At 52.1% G+C, this 23,854-nt stretch overlaps 1 protein-coding gene across 2 annotated transcripts in view; it reads left to right on the top strand.

Annotated features, from left to right (window-relative positions):
* COL27A1 (collagen type XXVII alpha 1 chain) overlaps window positions 1-23,854 on the top strand; it is a 1,990,256-nt gene that overhangs the window by 541,681 nt on the left and 1,424,721 nt on the right. For both annotated transcript variants that reach the window (XM_069609095.1, XM_069609096.1), the window contains exon 7: window positions 18,900-18,953. In XM_069609095.1, coding sequence (XP_069465196.1) covers window positions 18,900-18,953 — 54 coding nt within the window. The remainder of the gene's footprint in view (window positions 1-18,899; window positions 18,954-23,854) is intronic.

A 23,854-nucleotide genomic window follows, 5' to 3' on the forward strand; every position in this document is an offset into this window, starting at 1 on the left:
TCACAGGGGCAGGCCTTGGACAATGAGCTTCTTTCGTTGCGACAAGGTAATCAAGACCTTTTGGCTTATATTGCGTCTTTCAACAGACTGATAGTGGAAACTCACTGGCCTGAGGACAAAAGGATTACGCTGTTTTATAGAGGTCTACGCGGAGAGCTCAAAGATGTGTTAGCCCAAGTAGTGAATCCCCCACAAGATTGTTCGGACTATATAGACTTAGTCGTTCAAATAGATCACAGACTGCAGAACAGGAAGGCCGATCGTTCCAAGTTTGATGCTCGAGTATTTTTCAAACCGCCAACAGTTTCCAAAGGAGTAGACTCCGGGGAACCCACGCAAATAGGGGGTCTGAAAGGTCCTCTAACACAAAAGGAGCGGGAAAGGAGAAAACAGTTGCAATTATGCCTCTATTGCGGAAACTCAGGGCACTTTCTTCGAGACTGTCCGGTGAAACCTGCCAAGAAGGCAGTAGGAGCTGCAGTTACCAAAGTTACAAACTCTGAGCAGGGAAACGACCTCGCCCGACAAGAATAGAGGTCCTCTTGCCGAGCGTGAAAACCAGTTCTGTGACCTCGCATTTCAGGATACCTATGGTCCTCATCAGCCCTGATAATCCGGATCGATTACATGCAATTGAAGCTTACGTCGACAGCGGTGCCATCGGCAATTATGTGGATCATGAAATGGTTTTGAGGATGAATCTAACTCTTTGTCCCAAGGCTGTAAAGGACGTCATTACTACGGTGGATGGTACGGAGATAGCCTCCGGACCAGTAACGCATACCACTCAAGAAGTGACGCTAGTAAGTCAAGATGGACACCATGAGAAGATTGTGTTCGATGTGATCAAGGCTCCTCAGTTTCAGATTATTCTAGGAATACCTTGGTTAGAGAAACACAATCCTCTGATCGATTGGTGAGCAAGAACGGTCCAGTTTCCAGAACGTGTCTCTACTTGTCACCCTCCACCTGGTGTTGCACTGGCAGCAATTTCTTCAGAGACTCCCCAGTTAACTCCTGAATACCTAGAATACCAAGATGTTTTCCGGAAGGATCAGGCTAACTCTCTACCTCCTCATAGGTCTTATGACTGCCAGATAGACCTGATACCTGGATCTACTCCTCCTTGTAGTAGAATTTATGCCCTCACCGAGCCTGAGAACCTTCACCTTCGACAATACCTGGATCAATACCTGGCAAATGGGTTTATTCGTCCTTCCAAGTCCCCTGCTTCTTCAGCTTTGTTCTTCGTTCCAAAAAAGGAAGGAGACCTTAGAACTTGTATAGATTATCGCACCCTGAACCAGATCACCGTTAAGAATAGATATCCGTTACCTTTGATCCCTGAACTCCTGGACCAAGTCAGAAAAGCATGCATATATACAAAGCTGGATCTTAGAGGAGCTTACCACTTGGTACGAGTAAAAGAGGGCGATGAATGGAAGACGGCCTTCCGCACCAAGTATGGGCTATTTGAATATCAGGTCATGCCCTTCGGACTTTGTAATGCCCCGGCCGCCTTTCAATATTTTATGAACGATGTCCTCAGAGAGCTCATAGATGTGTGTGTTGTTGTTTACATTGACGACATCCTCGTTTATTCTTCATCGGAATCTGAACATCGGAAACACGTGAAAATGGTCCTCGAAAGATTGCGTCAACACAAACTTTTCGCTAAGTTGGAAAAATGTGTTTTCAACGTGACTGAAGTTGAATTCTTGGGATTCATATTATCACCTGGCGGAGTGCGTATGGATTCAAAGAAGGTCGATGCAGTTCTCAAATGGCCATCACCATCCTCCGTAAAAGGTGTGCAAAGCATGTTAGGCTTCGCTAACTTTTACCGCAGGTTCATCCCCGAATTCTCTAGAATAGTCCAGCCCATCACTGCCTTGTTAAAGAAAAACAAACGTTTTGAATGGTCTACCGAGGCGGAACAAGCTTTCCAGGATTTGAAGACTAAATTTATGTCTGCACCAATCTTAAAACACCCTCGCCCCGAACTCCCCTACATCGTGGAAACTGATGCTTCAAGCCTTGCCATGGGGGCAGTTCTATCACAAAAGGACCCGGTAACCAATCAGTTGCATCCCGTGGCATTTTGGTCCCGCAAATTCTCGCCTCCTGAAATCAATTACACGATTACCGACAAGGAACTTCTGGCTATCAAGTCTGCCTTTAAGGCTTGGCGGCATTATCTGCTGGGGGCCCGACACACCGTTACTGTGATTACGGATCACCGAAACCTGCAATATTTGAAAACCGCAAATGCCCAATCCTCTAGACAACTCTGTTGGGAATTATTCTTTGCCGAGTTTGACTTCATAATTACCTATCGACCTGGTACAAAAAACGGTAAAGCTGATGCCCTTTCTCGGATGGGAGTGGAAGAACACTTGATCAACCCTAAACCTGTACTAATCATTCCCGAACAAAGAATTCTGGGTGTAATCGCCACAGAATCCATAGAGGAAGTTAAGGATAAAGCCAGGCAACTTGTAACTCCAGCAGACATACAGAATTGGCATCTGCAGGGAAAGGACTTTGCAGTAAAGGACAACTTATTGTATTTCCAAGAACGATTATACCTACCCAGCACAGATTTACAGAAAAAAGTAATCTCTTGTTATCACGATTCTTTAATGGAAGGACATCCCGGTATGGCCAAGACCTCAGAAAAGATCAAGCGCTACTTCTGGTGGCCGTCTTGGAAAAAAGAAATCAGAGACTTTATAATGTCCTGTGGAGTATGCGCCCAAAACAAGAGTCAAAAGGAAAGACCAGCAGGCCTCTTACGCCCTATTGACATCCCACCTCGCCCTTGGCATACGCTTTCTATGGACTTCATCACCGATCTACCTCCATGCTCCGGATACAATACGATTCTAGTAATCGTGGACTTATTCTCCAAGATGGCGCATTTCATTCCACTCAAAGGCTTGCCAACAGCAGCAACTCTGGCCCGAGAATTTCTCGAAAACATCGTCCGACTGCACGGTTTTCCTTCGGTTCTAATTTCGGATCGAGGTAGTCAATTTATTTCTCATTTTTGGCGAAGTTGCTGTCGGTCGGCTCAAATTGATGTGAGACTATCGACCAGTCACCACCCTCAGACCGACGGACAAACCGAGAGGACCAATCAAACTCTGGAAAAGTATTTACGCTGCATGCTGCAACAAACTGAAAAAACTTGGAAAGACATCCTTTGGATAGCCGAATATGGCTACAATAACTCTGTCCATTCGGGAACTGGGAAAACCCCGTTTTTTCTTTTGTACGGCAGTCACCCTCGAACCTCGGAGTTGGATCCCCTCCAATATCTTGAAACACCAGCAGTAGACTACCTGCATTCTACAATCACCCAAGCCTTTAAGGAAGCTGTTTCTCACCTTCAAAGGGCTAAAGAACAATACAAGAAAGGAGCAGATCAACATCGGAAGGAAGCCCCTCAATATCAAGTAGGGGATCAAGTCTGGTTATCCACCAAATATCTACCTCTAAAAGGGCCACGCACATTCAACCCAAGATACCTTGGTCCCTATTCCATCACTACCATAGTAAACCCAGTAGCGGTCAAATTGGACTTGCCCCCGCACATGAAGATACATCCGGTCTTCCACGTCTCTCTATTAAAACCTGTGCAACCTCAAACCCGACTAACCAAATCTCCAAAACCTATCCTAGTTGATGGAGAACTCGAGTTTGAAGTCAAAAGCATTCTGGACTCCAAGATCTCCAAATCTAAACTATTCTACCTAATTGACTGGAAAGGCTACGGCCCCCAAGAGAGATCCTGGGAACCTGCTGAATATGTCCACGCTCCTCGCCTAATCAAAAGATTTCACCGAACATTTCCTGACAAGCCAAAACCCCCGGAGAAGCCCGGTTTGGGAGGGGCCTTGGGGGGGGTACTGTCATGATCTCTGCTTCCAAAAGGTCAGGGTTTCCCAACTCCCTTGGAAGCAGATCCATAACCCAGGTTCCGAGTGCCAACCAGTCCCCATTGGGATCTTTTGGACCCAGTCCTGGCGCCAGTGGCACCAGGCTCATAAATATGCCCAGTCCCAGCGCTGGAAGTGCCGGGCTCATAATGCTTGGGTGGACTTACCTGCAGCAGACCATGCTGCTTACTTGCCTGCCAGTTGAGTCTCTGATCCTCTTCTGTTTGGAACTACTTTTCCTGTTGGGTGGGGCAGGAGCCACTCCCTAGATTCAGAACACTGGAACTCTTCTGGAAAGCAGGAACTCTTTTCTTACCTAGGCGTGGCTGTGGAAGGAGACACCTAAGCACTACAGGAGGCTATTTAAACCACACCCGATGGATGAATCTTGCTTTGCGTTATTCTGCATTCTCAGCAGTAGAACGCTCATCGTGTCTTCTGCATCTGATCCTGGGCCTAAGGAAAAAGGCTTACCATTCTGAATCCAGTCTTCAGCAACACCTATAAAGACAAGAAAGAACAGGTTAGCATTACGGTCTTCAGTGACAGCTCTTCACTTACCTGGTCCATCGGCTGTCACCAACGCCTCGCGCTGCATTCCGGCATCTGAAAGACAAAGGCTTACCTACTCTTCGTGCGCTCCGGAGGTCTTCACACTGCATTCCGGCATCTGAAAGACAAAAGCTTACCAACTCTTCGCACGCTCCAGAGGCCTTCGGCGCTGCATCCCGCATCTGAAAGACAAAACAAGGTGCGTTTAAAGACATTGGGGAACTTTAATACTCACGTGCCATTACTCCTTTCCACATCTAACCCAGTGGGTATTCCGGCACCCTGCAGCCGCCCCGAACTTGTACCTGCAAAATAAAAAGACAGTTAGAGCGCATCGTGAAGCAGGCAACAAGCGCTTACTTACGTGCTTCCAGGCGCTTCTATTCATCACACGGGCTCCATCTTCAACTCACTTCAGCCCGCCATCCGCCATTGCCGGAACCCTGCAAAACAAGAGACATCATTACTAAAGACTTTAAAGACATTAGAATTACTCGAAACTTACCGTTCGTGCAGTAAACGACGGACAGCAGTCCTCTGAAGTCAAGAGGCCTGCTCCCCTTATCCAGTGAAGAAACTGGTTACAGCACCCTGCCTCGAGGCAGATGGAGAGCACGGCGTTCACTTACCTAAGGTGAGAGCGTTAACCTTTGGGGTTCTACAGGAGAAGAGAAAGGGAAGAAGAGAGAGACATTCAATAACCCAGTTCATTAATCCCACATTTTCTATCTGCAGACATCTTACCCTTCGAGCCAGACATACAGTGCACAGAGGTCCAGCCCAAAGAGCCAGCCGTGTGTTACACATCACCTTTGAAGATACGGTATACGCCCAGTCAAGACCGGCGCCTCTACGGGAATCAGGTGAGCGTTACATGCAGCTTTTGTAATGCGTCTCATGAATTCTGTAAAACAGTAAAAAGGGAGGCAATTTTTAAGGTGAGCCCATAAAGAGCCCGCTCAAAAAGTTTAGTTGTAATCTATGCGCGTGCCAGGGTAAGCTGGCACAGTCTTGTATGGTGCTGGGTAGACGGCAGCACGAACGCTAGTGTGCGCCCGATTGTGAACCACTTTGTTAAAAAAGGACACACACAGGAAGATTTCATGTGGACTGTAATCGAGAAACTAACCCCACCGTGAAGAGGTGGAGATTTTGGACAAATGTTGCTCAAACGAGAACAACTCTGGATCTTCAGACTGCACACAGTAAAAAATGGCCTAAATGAAGAAATCCAGTGGAATAATTTGGCCCTAATGAGATGAACAAAAACAAGAATGAATGCAACTAACACTGTTTACCAGGGACACAGCCTGGTGTGGTACCCTAACAATGATAATGTGTATGCTCTACACATATGGAACCTCTTCCGCAGTCAACAGGTGTCAAGTGCTGCAAAACCCACACATGCAATTTGGCTTTCCAATTCAAGAATTTTAACTTTATCTAGTCCAAAAAACTACCACCACTGCTCGATGAGCGTTAGAAAACCTTCGGCACAGCACCACTGACGAAGGAAGGAGGCGTATATATGTGGAAAAAGCACAATTCAGGGAGTTATAGGAATCCACAGTAAGATAACGAGGCCGGTGTGCAAAGTATATACAAGAAAAAAGAATATCGAATTGTATGTAATAGCCGTGACCATAATTGTTTAAACACAATGGACAGAATGACATTGTCCCCCCAAGCCTCACAAGTTAATAACACGACTATTTATTGATATCTCCATATTTCTTATAATGGGAGTCATGTCACTCCAAAATGGCCGACAGAAAAGAGATCCACTGACAGCAAGAACGGACCATTTATAAGGGTCCCTGTCGCTGGGCAACCATTAATAAAACAAAGTACGAACTACGGCACCTCACGGCTAGACACAAGCAGCCTGAAGTCACACGGTGAGTGGCCTCTCTTAATTTCTCCACGAGTCCCCCCCCCCCTAGCAGCGATATGCCGCAATATGATCGCGAGCTGCAGCATGCCACACCGGCAGCCGCGCTCATGAACGGGATGTCGACAAGGCTCAAAAGAAGAGCCATGCTAATCAGTTAAGGGACGGGCAATCGGGTGCACACTAGCGTTCGTGCTGCCGGCTACCCAGCACCATACAAGACTGTGTCAGCTTACCCTGGCACGCGCATAGATTACAACTAGACTTTTTGAGCGGGCTGTTTATGGGCTCACCCTAAAAATTGCCTCCCTTTTTACTGTTTTACAGAACTTATGAGACGCATTGCAAAAGCTGCACATTAAGCCACTCGGCCAACCATTTTGCATCTGCCAGAGTTTCCCATAAGGTAACCATCAGCAACTTTTACAAAAAAGTGTAATATAGCCAAAATAGCTGTTATGACTGTTCCGACATCTCTAAATTCTCTCAAATTTTTATTGATTGTCTAAATAACTAGACAGTATTTGTGAATAAGACTAAAGAAACGGAATTATAGAAACCTCAAGACTTAAAACCCATTTTGGTTTTCTTTCTCTTAGGCATATGGGATGTTGACCCCAGTTCCCCTCCTAAAACCTTGATCTCTTTTGAGACAAGTTAAAGAATCACGGTCCTGAAGAAGATGAGAAATAGTAATCATCGAAACCGGTCGACCATCTTTTAACCAGGGATATCCCAGAAACCAACCAGGGATACTTCGTGAACTAGACGATATAACATTGCTCTATGGATGAAGTTCCTTGTTTTAATTTTCTACGAACACTCTGTTAATTTCTTCGAAAAATCACTGAGTGACCCATAACTCGGGGACCACACACTTCTTATGAAGGTCAATAAAATCAGAAATAGCTCCTCTCTGAAATGTGGCCCCAAGTTCTTTTGAAACAAAACCGCTGACTCCTAAAATGAGCAGTCTAACACACCCCAGGCCTAAGGACAGAAATCCCCATATATTATGAGGAATCTTCTGTGAAAACTGCCCTTTAAGGTCACTCCTGGAAGGCTTGCCAGCAAACACTGTGGCGCCCTGAGATATGCCCTACATGCTGCAGCATGACTCCTCAAAGGACTCCACTAATTCGACCACATAACCAAACCCCTCGTAGAACTGCACTGGCTCCCTCAACAAGCACGCATTACCCTCAAATCCTGCTGCATTATATATAGGACCATCACCATTAAGTCCCCAAGCTAACTCCCTGAGAAGCTCAGAAGCTTCAGACGATCGACCGGAGGTACCTGTGCATACATGAACTCCACTGGCGCTGGAAGGAAAGAACCCGAAGTCATGTCTTCTCTGTCTGTGCCCTAAGACTGTGGAACCTCCTCGCTGTCAACAGTAGACACGCCCCTCACATACACATTTCAGGAAGGAGCTGAAGTCCCTCTTGAAAGAATGGCTAACCCATCTAACCTAATACTAGGCGATCTGCCCCCGTTTCCTCCCCTGGTTACTTGTAGATCCTTGCTGCTAAACTGCCCTCACTGCGCCTCTCCTGTTGTTGGCTCCCTGCTGCCTTGTGATCGGCTTCCTTTGCCATGTACTTCCCTCCTTGACTCCGGAAGCACTCAGTTGCTTCGGGAAGCTAGATCTGTGCTCTATAAATACAATCCCAATAATGCAAATTCTACATATGGCCTGTGAAGGAGGGAAACATGACACCCTCCTTCAGACCCACCAGGCCAACACATGGCACGACACCCTCCTTCAGACCCACCTGCGCACATGGCAAACATGGCACCACACCCTCCTTCAGACCCACCAGCGCACATGGCAAACATGGCACCACACCCTCCTTCAGACCCACCAGGGCACGACACCCTCCTTCAGACCCACCAGGGCAAAACATGGCACAACACCCTCCTTCAGACCCACCAGGGCAAACCATGGCACAACACCCTCCTTCAGACCCACCAGCGCACATGGCAAACATGGCACCACACCCTCCTTCAGACCCACCAGGGCAAAACATGGCACGACACCCTCCTTCAGACCCACCAGGGCAACACAAAGCACGACACCCTTCTTCAGACCCGCCAGGGCAACACATGGCACGACACCCTCCTTCAGACCCACCAGGGCAACACAAAGCACGACATCCTTCTTCAGACCCACCAAGGCAACACATGGCACCACACCCTCCTTCAGACCCACCAGGGCAAACATGGCCGACACTCTCCTTCAGACCCACCAGGGCAACACATGGCCGACACCCTCCTTCAGACCCACCAGGCCAACACATGGCACGACACCCTCCTTCAGACCCACCTGCGCACATGGCAAACATGGCACCACACCCTCCTTCAGACCCACCAGCGCACATGGCAAACATGGCACCACACCCTCCTTCAGACCCACCAGGGCACGACACCCTCCTTCAGACCCACCAGGGCAAAACATGGCACAACACCCTCCTTCAGACCCACCAGGGCAAACCATGGCACAACACCCTCCTTCAGACCCACCAGCGCACATGGCAAACATGGCACCACACCCTCCTTCAGACCCACCTGCACACATGGCAAACATGGCACCACACCCTCCTTAAGACCCACCAGGGCACGACACCCTCCTTCAGACCCACCAGGGCAAAACATGGCACAACACCCTCCTTCAGACCCACCAGGGCAAAACATGGCATGACACCCTCTTTCAGACCCACCAGGGCAACACATGCCACGACACCCTCCTTCAGACCCACCAGGGCAACACATGGCACCACACCCTCCTTCAGACCGACCAGGGCAAAACATGGCACGACACCCTCATTCAGACCCACCAGGGCAACACATGGCACGACACCCGCATTCAGGCCCACGAGGGCAAAACATGGCACAACACCCTCCTTCAGACCCACCACGGTAAAACATTGCATGACACCCTCCTTCAGACCCACCAGGGCAACACATGCCACGACACCTTCCTTCAGACCCACCAGGGCAACACATGGCACAACACCCTCCTTCAGACCCACCAGGGCAAAACATGGCACAACACCCTCCTTCAGACCCACCAGGGCAACACAAAGCACAACACCCTTCTTCAGACCCGCCAGGGCAACACATGGCACCACACCCTCCTTCAGACCCACCAGGGCAACACAAAGCACGACACCCTTCTTCAGACCCACCAAGGCAGCTCATGGCACCACACCCTCCTTCAGACCCACCAGGGCAACACATGGCACGACACCCTCCTTCAGACCCACCAGGGCAAAACATGGCACGACACCCACATTCAGGCCCACCAGGGCAAAACATGGCACAACACCCTCCTTCAGACCCACCAGGGCAAAACATGGCATGACACCCTCCTTCAGACCCACCAGGGCAACACATGCCACGACACACTCGTTCAGACCCACCAGGGCAACACATGGCACCACACCCTCCTTCAGACCCACCAGGGCAACACATGCCAAGACACCCTCCTTCAGACCCACCACGGCAACACATGGCACCACACTCTCCTTCAGACCCACCAGGGCAAAACATGGCACGACACCCTCATTCAGACCCACCAGGGCAACACATGGCATGACACCCGCATTCAGGCCCACGAGGGCAAAACATGGCACGACACCCTCCTTCAGACCCACCAGGACAAAACATGGCACGACACCCTCCTTCAGACCCACCAGGGCAACACATGCCACGACACCCTCCTTCAGACCCACCAGGGCAACACATGGCACCACACCCTCCTTCAGACCCACCAGGGCAAAACATGGCACGACACCCTCCTTCAGACCCACCAGGGCAACACAAAGCACGACACCCTTCTTCAGACCCGCCAGGGCAACACATGGCACGACACCCTCCTTCAGACCCACCAGGGCAACACAAAGCACGACATCCTTCTTCAGACCCACCAAGGCAACACATGGCCGACACCCTCCTTCAGACCCACCAGGGCAACACATGGCCGACACTCTCCTTCAGACCCACCAGGGCAACACATGGCCGACACCCTCCTTCAGACCCACCAGGGCAACACATGGCACCACACCCTCCTTCACTACATCAAGTTATATAATATTAAAATGACGCAGGCGAAAACATGTGGAAGCATTCTAGTAGCCTGCCTTATAAGGACACGCGTGTCTCGATGCACCAAGCAGCCCCACCCCAAGGGCTCAAAGACCGATTTACCTAGATAACCTCGGGAAATGGGTGACCCTGAAATACACTGCACAGAGCCAGGAACCTGGGACGTATCTTTGCTCCTTCATTCTTCAGGTAAAGGCCGTGACACGGTGCCCTCGTGCCGAGCTCCTGGTATTGTGGACGCTCCTGCCTTTGATGGCCTGTTGGGATGGAGTGGAACTAAGCTGGACCTGGGTGCTTTGCTGCCTGCTCTTGAGATAGTAGTGGAACTATGCTGGACCTGGGTGCTTTGCTGCCTGCTCTTGAGATAGTAGTGTAACTATGCTGGACCTGGGTGCTTTGCTGCCTGCTCTTGGGATGGAGTGGGACTATGCAGGACCTGGGTGCTTTGCTGCCTGCTCTTGAGATAGTAGTGGAACTATGCTGGACCTGGGTGCTTTGCTGCCTGCTCTTGAGATAGTAGTGGAACTATGCTGGACCTGGGTGCTTTGCTGCCTGCTCTTGGGATGGAGTGGGACTATGCAGGACCTGGGTGCTTTGCTGCCTGCTCTTGGGATGGGGTGGAACTATGCTGGACCTGGGTGCTTTGCTGCCTGCTCTATGGGGTGGAGTGGAACTATGCTGGACCTGGGTGCTTTGCTGCCTGCTCTTGGGATGGAGTGGGACTATGCAGGACCTGGGTGCTTTGCTGCCTGCTCTTGGGATGGGGTGGAACTATGCTGGACCTGGGTGCTTTGCTGCCTGCTCTATGGGGTGGAGTGGAACTATGCTGGACCTGGGTGCTTTGCTGCCTGTTCTTGGGATGGAGTGGAACTATGCTGGACCTGGGTGTGTTGCTGCTTGCTCTTGGGATGCAGAGGAACTATGCTGTACCTGGGTTCTTTACTGCCTGCTCTTGGGATGGAGTGAACTATGCTGGTTCCGGGTGCTTTGCTGCCTGCTCTTGGGATGGAGTGGAACTATGCTGGACCTGGGTGCTTTGCTGCCGGCTCTTGGGATGGAGTGGAATTATGCTGGACCTGGGTGCTTTGCTGCCTGCTCTTGGGATGGAGTGGAACTATGCTGGACCTGGGTGCTTTGCTGCCTGCTCTTGGGATGGAGTGTAACTATGTTGGACCTAGGTGCTTTGCTGCCTGCTCTTGGGATGGAGTGAACTATGCTGGACTTGGGTGTTTTTCTGCCTGCTCTTGGGATGGAGTGGAACTATGCTGGACCTGGGTGCTTTGCTGTCTGCTCTTGGGATGGAGTGGAACTATGCTGGACCTGGGTGCTTTGCTGCCCGCTCTTGGGATGGAGTGGAACTATGCTGGACCTGGGTGCTTAGCTGCCTGCTCTTGGGATGGAGTGGAACTATGCTGGACCTGGGTGCTTTGCTGCCTGCTCTATGGGATGGAGTGGAACTATGCTGGACCTGGCTGCTTTACTGGCTGCTCTTGGGATGGAGTGGAACTATGCTGGACCTGGTTGCTTTGCTGCTGCTCTATGGGATGGAGTGGAACTATGCTGGGACCGGGTGCTTTGCTGCCCGCTCTTGGGTTAGAGTAGAACTATGCTGGAACTGGGTGCTTTGCTGCCTGTTTTTGGGTTGGAGTGGAACTATGCTGGGCCCGGGTGCTTTGCTGCCTGCTCTTGGGATGGAGTGGAGCTATGCTGTTCCTGGGTGCTTTGCTGCCTGCTCTTGAGATGGAGTGGAACTATGCTGGACCTAGGTGCTGTGCTGTCTGCTCTTTGGATGGAGTGGAACTATGCTGGACCTGGGTGCTTTGCTGCCTGCTCTTGGGATGGAGTGGAACTATGCTGGACATGGGTGCTTTGCTACCTGCTCTTGGGATGGAGTGGATCTATGCTGGACCTGGGTGCTTTGCGGCCTGCTCTTGGGATGGAGTGGAACTATGCTGGACCAGGGTGCTTTGCTGCCTGCTCTTGGGATTGAGTGGAACTATGCTGGACCTGGGTGCTTTGCTGCTTGCTTTGGGGTGGAGTGGAACTATGCTGGACATGGGTGGTTTTCTGCCTGCTTTTGGGGTGGAGTGGAACTATGCTGGACATGGGTGGGTTGCTGTCTGCTCTTGGGAATGAGTGGAACTAACTATGCTGCACCTGGGTGCTTTGCTGCCTGCTCTATGGGATGGAGTGGAACTATGCTGGACCTGGGTGCTTTGCTGCCTGCTCTTGGAATGGAGTGGAACTATGCTGGACCTCGGTGCTTTGCTGCCTTCTCTATGGGATGGAGTGCAACTATGCTGGACATGGGTGCTTTGCTGTCTGCTCTTGGGATGGAGTGGAACAATGCTGGACATGGGTGTTTTGCTGCCTGCTCTTGGGATGGAGTGGAACTATGCTGGACCTGGGTGCTTTGCTGCCTTCTCTTGGGATTGTAGTGCAACTATGCTGGACCTGGGTGCTTTGCTGCCCGCCCTTGGGATGGAGTGGAACTATGCTGGAGCTGGGTGCTTTGCTGCCTGCTCTATGGAATGGAGTGGAACTATGCTGGACCTGGGTGCTTTGCTGCCCGCTCTTGGGATGGAGTGGAACTATGCTGGACCTGGTTGCTTTGCTGTCTGCTCTTGGGATGGAGTGGAACTGTGCTGGACCAGGGTGCTTTGATGTCTGCTCTTGGGATGGAGTGGAACTATGCTGGACCTGGGTGCTTTGCTGCCTGCTCTTGGGATGGAGTGGAACTATGCTGGGCCAGGGTGCTTTGCTGCCTGCTCTTGGGGTGGAGTGGAACTATGCTGGATCTGGGTGCTTTGCTGCCTGCTCTATGGGATGGAGTGGAAATATGCTGGACCTGGGTGCTTTGCTGCCTGCTCTGTGGGATGGAGTGGAACTATGCTGGACCAGGGTGCTTTGCTGCCTGCTCTTGGGATGGAGTGGAACTATGCTGGACCTGGTTGCTTTGCTGCCTGCTCTATGGAATGGAGTGGAACTATGCTGGACCCCGGTGCTTTGCTGCCTGCTCTTGGGATGGAGTGGAACTATGCTGGACCCCGGTGCTTTGCTGCCTGCTCTTGGGATGTAGTGGAACTATGCTGGACCAGGGTGCTTTGCTGCCTGCTCTTGCGATGGAGTGGAACTATGCTGGACCTGGGTGCTTTGCTGTCTGCTCTTGGGATGGAGTGGAACTATGCTGGACCAGGGTGCTTTGCTGCCTGCTCTTGGGATGGAGTGGAACTATGCTGGTCCTGGGCGCTTTGCTGCCTGCTCTTGGGATGGAGTGGAAATATGCTGGACCTGGGTGCTTTGCTGCCTGCTCTTGGGATGGAGCGGGACTATGTTGGACCTGGGTGCTTTGCTGCCTGCTCTTGGGATGGAGTGGAACTATGCTGGACCTGGGTGCTTTGCTGCCTGCTCTATGGGATGGAGTGGAACTATGCTGGACCTGGATGCTTTGCTGCCTGCTCTTGGGATGGAGTGGAACTATGCTGGGCCTGGGTGCTTTGCTGCCTGCTCTATGGGATGGAGTGGAACTATGCTGGACCTGGGTGCTTTGCTGCCTGCTCTTGGGATGGAGTGGAACTATTCTGGAACTGGATGCTCTGCTGCCTGCTCTTGGGATGGAGTGGAACTATGCTGGGCCTGCGTGCTTTGCTGCCTGCTCTTGGAATGGGGTGTAACTATGCTGGACCTGGGTGCTTTGCTGCTGGACCCGGGTGCTTTGCTGCCCGCTCTTGGGATGGAGTGGAACTCTGCTGGTTTTGGGCACTTTGCTGCCTGCTCTTGGGATGGAGCGGAACTATGCTGGACCTGGGTGCTTTGCTGCCTGCTCTTGGGATGGAGTGGAGCTATGCTGGACCTGGGTGCTTTTCTGCCTGCTCTTGGGATGGAGTGAACTATGCTGGACATGGGTGCTTTGCTGCCCACTCTTGGGATGGAGTGGAACTATGCTGGGCCTGGGTGCTTTGTTGCCTGCTCTATGGGATGGAGTGGAAATATGCTGGACCTGGGTGCTTTGCTGCCGCTCTTAGGATGGAGCGGAACTATGCTGGTCCTGGGTGCTTTGCTGCCTGCTCTTGGGATGGAGTAGAGCTATGCTGGACCTGGGTGCTTTGCTGCCTGCTCTTGGGATGGAGTGAACTATGCTGGACATGGGTGCTTTGCTGCCCACTCTTGGGATGGAGTGGAACTATGCTGGGCCTGGGTGCTTTGTTGCCTGCTCTATGGGATAGAGTGGAAATATGCTGGACCTGGGTGCTTTGCTGCCTGCTCTTAGGATGGAGTGGAACTATGCTGGACATGGGTGCTTTGCTGCCCACTCTTGGAATGGAGTGGAACTATGCTGGACCTGGGTGCTTTGCTGCCTGCTCTTGGGATGGAGTGGAACTATTCTGGACCTGGGTGCTTTGCTGCCTGCTCTTGTGATGGAGTGGAGCTATGCTGGACCTAGGTGCTTTGCTGCCTGCTCTTGGGATTGTGTGGAACTATGCTGGACATGGGTGCTTTGCTGCCCACTCTTGGGATTGTGTGGAACTATGCTGGGCCTGGGTGCTTTGTTGCCTACTCTATGGGATGGAGTGGAAATATGCTGGACCTGGGTGCTTTGCTGCCCGCTCTTAGGATGGAGCGGAACTGTGCTGGACCTGGGTGCTTTGTTGCCTGCTCTTGGGATGGAGTGGAGCTATGCTGGACCTGGGTGCTTTGCTGCCTGCTCTTAGGATGGAGTGGAACTATGCTGGACATGGGTGCTTTGCTGCCCGCTGTTGGAATGGAGTGGAACTATGCTGGACCTGGGTGCTTTGCTGCCTGCTCTCGGTATGGAGTGGAACTATGCTGGACCTGGGTTCTTTGCTGCCTGCTCTTGGGATGGAGTCAAACTATGCTGGACCTGGGTGCTTTGCTGCCTGCTCTTAGGATGGAGTGGAAATATGCTGGACATGGGTGCTTTGCTGCCCGCTCTTGGAATGGAGTGGAACTATGCTGGACCTGGGTGCTTTGCTGTCTGCTCTCGGTATGGAGTGGAACTATGCTGGACCTGGGTGCTTTGCTGCCTGCTCTATGGGATGGAGTCAAACTATGCTGGACCTGGGTGCTTTGCTGCCTGCTCTTAGGATGGAGTGGAACTATGCTGGACATGGGTGCTTTGCTGCCCACTCTTGGAATGGAGTGGAACTATGCTGGACGTGGGTGCTTTGCTGCCTGCTCTCGGTATGGAGTGGAACTATGCTGGACCTGGGTTCTTTGCTGCCTGCTCTTGGGATGGAGTGGAACTATGCTGGACCTGGGTGCTTTGCTGCCTGCTCTATGGGATGGAGTGGAACTATGCTGGGCCTGGGTGCTTTGTTGCTTGCTCTATGGGATGGAGTGGAACTATGCTGGACCTGGGTGCTTTGCTGCCCGCTCTTTGGATGGAGTGGAACTATGCTGGACCTGGGTGCTTTGCTGCCTGCTCTTGGGATGATGTGGAGCTATTCTGGACCTGGGTGCTTTGCTGCCTGCTCTTGGGATGGAGTGGAACTATGCTGGACCCGGGTGCTTTGCTGCCTGCTCTTGGGATAGAGTGAACCATGCTGGACCTGGGTGCTTTGCTGCCCGCTCTTGGGATGGAGTGGAACTATGCTGGGCCTTGGTGCTTTGTTGCCTGCTCTATGGGATGGAGTGGAACTACGCTGGGCCTGGGTGCTTTGCTGCCTGCTCTTGGGATGGACTGGAACTATGCTGGACCTGTGTGCTTTGCTGCCTTCTCTTGGAATGGGGTAGAACTATGCTGGACCTGGGTGCTTTGCTGCTGGACCCGGGTGCTTTGCTGCCTGCTCTTGAGATGGAGCATAACTATGCTGGACCTGGGTGCTTTGCTGCCTGCTCTTGGGATGGAGCAGAACTATGCTGGACCTGGGTGCTTTGCTGCCTGCTCTTGGGATGGAGTGGAGCTATGCTGGACCTGGGTGCTTTGCTTCCTGCTCTTGGGATAGAGTGAACCATGCTGGACATGGGTGCTTTGCTGCCCACTCTTGGGATGGAGTTGAACTATGCTGGGCCTTGGTGCTTTGTTGCCTGTACTATGGGATGGAGTGGAACCATGATGGACCCGGGTGCTTTGCTGCCTGCTCTTGGGATGTAGTGGAACTATGCTGGACCCGGTGCTTTGCTGCCTGCACTATGGGATGGGGTGGAACTATGCTGGACCTGGGTGCTTTGCTGCTGGACCTGGGTGCTTTGCTGCCTGCTCTTGGGATGGGGTGTAACTACGCTGGACCTGGGTGCTTTGCTGCTGGACCTGGGTGCTTTGCTGCCCGCTCTTTGGATGGAGTGGAACTATTCTGGACCTGGGTGCTTTGCTGCCTGCTCTTGGGATGGAGTGGAACTATGCTGGACCCGGGTGCTTTGCTGCCTGCTCTTGGGATAGAGTGAACCATGCTGGACCTGGGTGCTTTGCTGCCCGCTCTTGGGATGGAGTGGAACTATGCTGGGCCTTGGTGCTTTGTTGCCTGCTCTATGGGATTGAGTGGAACTATGCTGGGCCTGGGTGCTTTGCTGCCTGCTCTTGGGATAGACGAACTATGCTGGACCTGTGTGCTTTGCTGCCTTCTCTTGGAATGGGGTAGAACTATGCTGGACCCCGGTGCTTTGCTGCCTGCTCTTGAGATGGAGCAGAACTATGTTGGACCTGGGTGCTTTGCTGCCTGCTCTTGGAATGGAGCAGAACTATGCTGGACCTGGGTGCTTTGCTGCCTGCTCTTGGGATGGAGTGGAGCTATGCTGGACCTGGGTGCTTTGCTTCCTGCTCTTGGAATAGAGTGAACCATGCTGGACATGGGTGCTTTGCTGCCCACTCTTGGGATGGAGTTGAACTATGCTGGGCCTTGGTGCTTTGTTGCCTGTACTATGGGATGGAGTGGAACCATGATGGACCCGGGTGCTTTGCTGCCTGCTCTTGGGATGTAGTGGAACTATGCTGGACCCGGTGCTTTGCTGCCTGCACTATGGGATGGAACTATGCTGGTCCTGGGTGCTTTGCTGCTGGACCTGGGTGCTTTGCTGCCTGCTCTTGGGATGGGGTGGAACTACGCTGGACCTGGGTGCTTTGCTGCCTGCTCTTGGGATGGGGTGGAACTACGCTGGACCTGGGTGCTTTGCTGCTGGACCTGGGTGCTTTGCTGCCTGCTCTTGGGATGGGGTGGAACTACGCTGGACCTGGGTGCTTTGCTGCTGGACCTGGGTGCTTTGCTACCTGCTCTTGGGATGAGTGAAGCAATGAGAATGCTAAGAAATGAAGCGTGCAGTGTACATGGCTCTGAGTCTAAAATGTCAAGACCCCATTACCCCAGTCTTCCCATTGCTCTGTTATCTGACATGGGAAGGAGTTATCTTCACACTAGGGCACTTGACCCCCATCTCGCACTGGGACCACTCTCCGGAAACAGACACATCACTATGTATCACAACACAGCCCCCTGCAGTGACAGAACGATAGGTTCAGTGGGTGGAACACTTACTCGTGTGAAGCCTGACTCTCAGGGTGCACCCTGACTACTCAGGACCTGAAAGCCTGTCACTTCAAGGCCTCTGGGGGTGGGGGGGGGAGCCTGTCACGTCAAGGCCTCTGGGGGTGGGGCGGGGAAAGCCTGTCACTTCAAGGCCTCTGGGGGTGGGGAGGGGAAAGCCTATCACTTCAAGGCCTCTGAGGGTGGGGAGGGGAAAGCCTGTCACTTCATGGTCTCTGGGGGTGGGGAGGGGAAAGCCTGTCACTTCATGGTCTCTGGGGGTGGGGAGGGGAAAGCCTGTCACTTCAAGGCCTCTGGGGGTTGGGTGGGGGTGGGGAGGGGAAAGCCTGTCACTTCAAGGCCTCTGGGGGTTGGGTGGGGGTCGGGGGGTGTTGCGGGAGATCGGGCAGTGCCTGGTCCCATTGCCAAATCCCTTTGGTCACCGCTCTTCCCCCACCCATTTCCCACCCAGTCATGAATGGGCACTCGGGGTGTACATGTTCTTCGAGATTTGAGAAATGGAAGGACGGGGTCTGTGAGTAAATGTGTGGGGGGTGGGGGTGGCGGGCGGGGGTGAAGCAGGAAGGGTCAGGTGCTATACATGTATTTTCACATGAGAGCGACACAATGTTGTAAAGGTTTTTGCATCAAATGAATGATTCTATAAGTCTTCCACCATGACATACACATCTCTTAGTCTGCGGTGTGCTTATGCCATGCCGCGCTCCTGCAGTTGAGGGGCGGGAGGGGCTGCGCCAGCTTTGTAACTCAGGTGTAATGTGCATGTAATTTCCGCCAGTCACGCGGGGGCTTGCTGTGAATACTTGTTTCAGCTGGATGTTGGGTGGCACCGGCCATGGGTGCAGGTTATGCCCGCGGGGCCTGCGTGCTGTCGGTAGTGATGCCATCTTTCTCTTGCCTTTTCAGGGAGCTGTGGGCCTGCCTGGACTGACCGGTCTCCTGGGGCCTGCGGGTCGGAAGGTAAGACGCTGCTCTCTTCTGAATGAGTTGTGGGGTTCGGAAGTGAGGGGCTCCTCGCCACGAGGAGATCGTGCCCCCCTGAAGCATGTCTGCCTACATGGCATCCGCCTGGTTCACAGTCTCTCAATGTGGACTCGAGCCTTCAGCCCTTGCAACTCACAATCCCTTTGCATGTCTGTGTTGTGCGATGCAGTGGTAGTTGTGTACCGTGCAGCCTGTGTCTGTGTCCTGTGCATGAGTCTCGCCCTGGGTGTGTTTGTGTGTGGCAGTGCTGTTGTGCTAAAAGGAATGGGAAATAGAAACCTGTTTGCTTTCCTCAAAACAACTTTGTTAACAAAAGTTCACAATCAAATGCTAAAGCACATTTTTTCATCTTCTAATTTTTGTTAATGTATTTTTGTTGTGTTCTAAAATTCTTCATTTTTCAAACTGTAAAAAATGTGCTCTTAATGAGGAAAATTCCAGACTCACGTGGCCTAAATGAGGAGGCACTGCTTTCCCCGCGGTTTCTCCTGAGGTGCCGAGGTATTTTCCCGCCTTTTGTGTGATGCAGTCACGTTTAATAGGGCTCTTGAGAAGGTCTAGTGAGCAGGGAAGCCCCTCAGCTCTGTGGAGAGATAACTGGAGGTCATTGTGGCCACTCCAGGGAGCGCGCCTCCTCAGATGAGCACCTCCAGGGAGCGCGCCTCCTCAGATGAGCACCTCCAGGGAGCGCGCCTCCTCAGATGAGCACCTCCAGGGAGCGCGCCTCCTCAGATGAGCACCTCCAGGGAGCGCGCCTCCTCAGATGAGCACCTCCAGGGAGCGCGCCTCCTCAGATGAGCACCGTGCATACTCCGGATCACCAGAGCGAGGAAACACCTGTGCTGGGGGCACCCAGGCCGGGGTTGCACCAACGGCCATGATCACATAGCATCGACACTCGGGGGGGCGGTGTTGACCAGCAGGGGCACCGTCCAGATGCAGGGCCACTCCAGAAGGCCTCATGCATGCAGCGTGGCACCAGCATGGTGCGGACAGTATGACGCCGGAGTCAGTTCTTGGTCGACTGAGGAGCCGGAACGGCTCCCCCTTTTTATTAAGTTGGTTACCACTATGTGGCAATTACACAAGTCCTGGGAGCTACCATGCTCCCAGGAGGGGTGACATGCAACAGAGGTGGTACATGTGGGACCCCAGAGCACCTCTAGATCCCACAGGCCCTTGTGTTCGATGACAACACAAGCCAAAGGCGATCCCAATATGACCCTCCCAGCTGCCTGAAAGAACAGTGGTCCACAATTCATTGCATGTATTATCCCCAAGCCCCCACCACATGCAAGCAGTAGGTGAGCACACTGCAAGCACTCCCGCAGAAGCTTGTGGATATGTCCCTCAGCTGGAGTGTCAGTGCCGGGTTGCGTGCCGGGTCGTGCCGGGTTGTGCCGGATCGCGAGGGAACAGTAAACATCGTCACATTGCTTGGACAGTGGCGCAGCACCACAAGACTAAACGTCCACTTCCTCCTGACTGCAAAATGGCGGCTGAATGTTATAAGCTTCTGGCTTTCTCCATCCACGCATCAAACAGAAATAATTCACCAAAGGGAAACCATGCAGGGTGCAGTGGAGAGCCTTTGGTGGGGAGGGGAAACATTTGAACAAGAACATGTAGAAAAGAGACGCAAGCACTCACATCCCAAGCAGGAGAGCAAGACAGAAAAGAAGCACTCAGAACGTTTCTTTAGCAGGGGTCTTCGGCTAGTGGTACAGAATGGCCCGAGACCTTAAGATGGGGAGACGAGAGAAGCAACCACGGGGGAGCGGCCAGGCGTTGAGAGAGACCAGCTGGAGCCAGAAGCCTAGGAGCCGCCCAGCTAAGGGCTTCCTTATGGCAGTGCTTTTCTACTGCACCGAATTGCCAGTCAAGTAGTCCTTTTCCGTGGCATATTTTGCCCCTGTCTGGGGAAGTCAGACCCTAGTCTGCTGGGAAGGAGAGCTAGAGTGAGGGATGAGGGAAGGCAGGCTGTGCCCTAGACACTGTGTCAGACCCGTTGGAGTGAGTGTCCTTGGGGCTTACGGAAGAGCAGGCAAGACCCAAAGGGCTTGTGTAGGCATACAGTGCCATCAGCAGGATAGCTCAGCGGCAGCGTGCTCGCCTTGGAAGCAAAACGACACAGAGCACCCCAGTTTCGAACCCCAGGTCCCGCTTAGAGACCTATGGGTATTAAGCGCCTTATAAATAACCTCTCATATCCCAAAGTCTCTCAATAACCCTACGCATGGAGAAGAAAGCATTGTAATGTGGCCTGGAAGGGCGGCCTATACACAGCCTAGGAGAGGGGAGAGGGTGGGGCGAGGGTGGAGCACAGGAGCAAGCTGGGCGCTTTATCTAGAAGACGATTCTTTAGAGCGGGAAGACCCACTCACCCATATGTAGGTTTTTAAGACTCCTTGAGTTCCCCAGCCTGGCCTGCAGTTGGACGATGGGAGACCTCAGCATGTGGGTTGTTGTCTCTAGGACACTAAGCCTACACCACCAAAGCCCGACCGTCAGTTAAGGTTTTAATCGGCCTCGCCCACCCACCCCAGAAGGCCCGCTGGTCCTTTGTCACTTGGGTGTCGTACATCTTTCTGCCAGAGCGTTCGGGCATATATGCGCACCCTGGTGTCAATCAGTTGGCTCTTGGTGCAGCTGTGTGAGTTGCCTTTGATTCTTGTGCTGAATTACTGTGTGATTAATGAACATGTCATCCGGCTGCAGAGGGGTCACTCATTGGGTCCTTGCATTTCAAATAAATGACTATTTTCGCAGGCACTCTTTGGGATGGCTGGGCAGGCCTGGTCATGGCAGGCCTGGTCATGGCAGGCCTGATCATGGCAGGCCTGGTCATGGCAGGCCTGGTCATGGCAGGCCTGGTCATGGCAGGCCTGGTCATGGCAGGCCTGGTCATGGCGTGCCTGGTCATGGCAGGCCTGGTCATGGCAGGCCTGGTCATGGCAGGCCTGGTCATGGCGTGCCTGGTCATGGCAGGCCTGGTCATGGCAGGCCTGGTCATGGCAGGCCTGGTCATGGCAGGCCTGGTCATGGCAGGCCTGGTCATGGCAGGCCTGGTCATGGCAGGCCTGATCATGGCAGGCCTGGTCATGGCAGGCCTGGTCATGGCGTGCCTGATCATGGCAGGCCTGGTCATGGCAGGCCTGGTCATGGCGTGGTTTACTTGTGTGGCTCAGAGATGCGGTCAGCCTTCTATTCAGTTTTTGTTTTCTTTGTACAGTAGAACGTGGTCAAGAAATCAATGCAGTGTGTGTGTCCAACAGCAGCAACCACATACTGTGGTGCATGAACCCTTGCATTATATTATCAGAGAATATTTTTGTGGTGTGTATTTTCGTTTGTGTGACAACTTTGAGAAGCAGCAACTAAAAATATAAACATCGTTCTGTTGTTCATGCCTGTCTCTACCGCTTACTCTTTTGGCTCAATCTCGAATCAAACCTGTTACATTTCTTTCTTTATGAGTGATGCGTTCCTCTCTTCTCACGACAACGCGCGGTAGTTTTTCTGTATTGCCTTGGCCTTGGTCCTGTGAACAATGGCACATATGCATTTTGTAATCCCAAACCTTGCCTTGTACTAACTTTGCACATTTTCATTCTTTAATTGGGAATTGGGCTCTTTTGTGTCCTTTTGAGTGAATTGGACAAATTTTACCTAACATATTTTCGTTACGTGTTTCTATATATTGTCGGGTTGATTTGCCATATGGTTTGGTGCTTTGAAAGTAAAGTTCAGTGAACTAGCTCAGCGTTTGAAACACAGCTATATAGAAATGTTAAATGTTAAAGGTATTTTTACCGTGCACCGTCACCAACGGAGTTGGTCCCCAGGCGCTCTGGCGGATCTGCAAATGATAAGGTGGGATGGGTTAGTAATGTGAAGACGGAGTAGGATAGTGAGAGGAGTGGTTTTCTGTTGGCAGCTTCAACTCGGTATACACCGGGTGCTGAGCTTTGGTGCGAGTATTGGATCGGTGTCAGTCCTTGTGTGCTGTTGGTGTTGCTTATGTGTTGTTGCAATGTTGTGAATTGCGTGCGGGTTGTTGTGCGAGAGATGGTTGTATGAGATTTTGAGTGAGATAAGTCTGCTGAAATGCTGAGTTTTTTGTTAGTCGATTGTATGAAGGTTAACAGAAGTTCAGAAATCTGTCTGAGTGTGGCACTCGGCAAAACTCCCAATTTCATCCGGGTGGGCAAAAGGGCTATGCCTGGCAGAGTTTTGGTTTGTGTGTGGCGCTCCCTGTGCTATTCTAACGCGCTTTGTAAGTGCTATGATTGCTCCTCGCCGTTCTATTCTAGCCAGCTCTGTAGGTGTTCTAGTGCCGATGGGTTGATTAATGTGGGTTGGGTGTCTATTCTCCTCCTTGGGTGCTGGGCTGGTGTGGCGGACTCCTCTCAAACTTTCTATCTAAATGCGTCTGCCGGTTTGGATATAGTACGTCCGGGGGAGTGGGTGGGTCATTTAGGGCTTTTGTCTGGGTCCGAGTATGTGATCAGTCTCTGGAGGCCTCCTTTTGTGGCTATTTCCCATGATATCTTATGGTCTGTCGTGTGGTCGGTTCTTTGGGTTTAGTGTTTGTCCATTTGAGAGTGGCCGAGGTTGGTGTTATTTTCGTTGTTGTTTTAAATGGGGTGGGCATTCGAGTGCGTCGCTGTTGTGGTTACACTGTGAAGAGCCATGATTTGAGGAGTTTCCTGAATGCTAGGTGGTTTGTTGTGTTCCGTATATTCTTATGTAGGTCATTCCAGGTTTTCAGTGCCTGGTGAGAGAAAAAGGATCCTCTGAGTTTTTTTTCTGTTATAGGGTTTTGGTTCCAGGGGGATGTCGGTGCTTGATCTCACTGTTCTTGTTGGTTGATGTAG

Source organism: Ambystoma mexicanum, chromosome 8 (assembly GCF_040938575.1).
Source record: "Ambystoma mexicanum isolate Mex_15411 chromosome 8, UKY_AmexF1_1, whole genome shotgun sequence".
NCBI lineage: Eukaryota > Metazoa > Chordata > Amphibia > Caudata > Ambystomatidae > Ambystoma > Ambystoma mexicanum.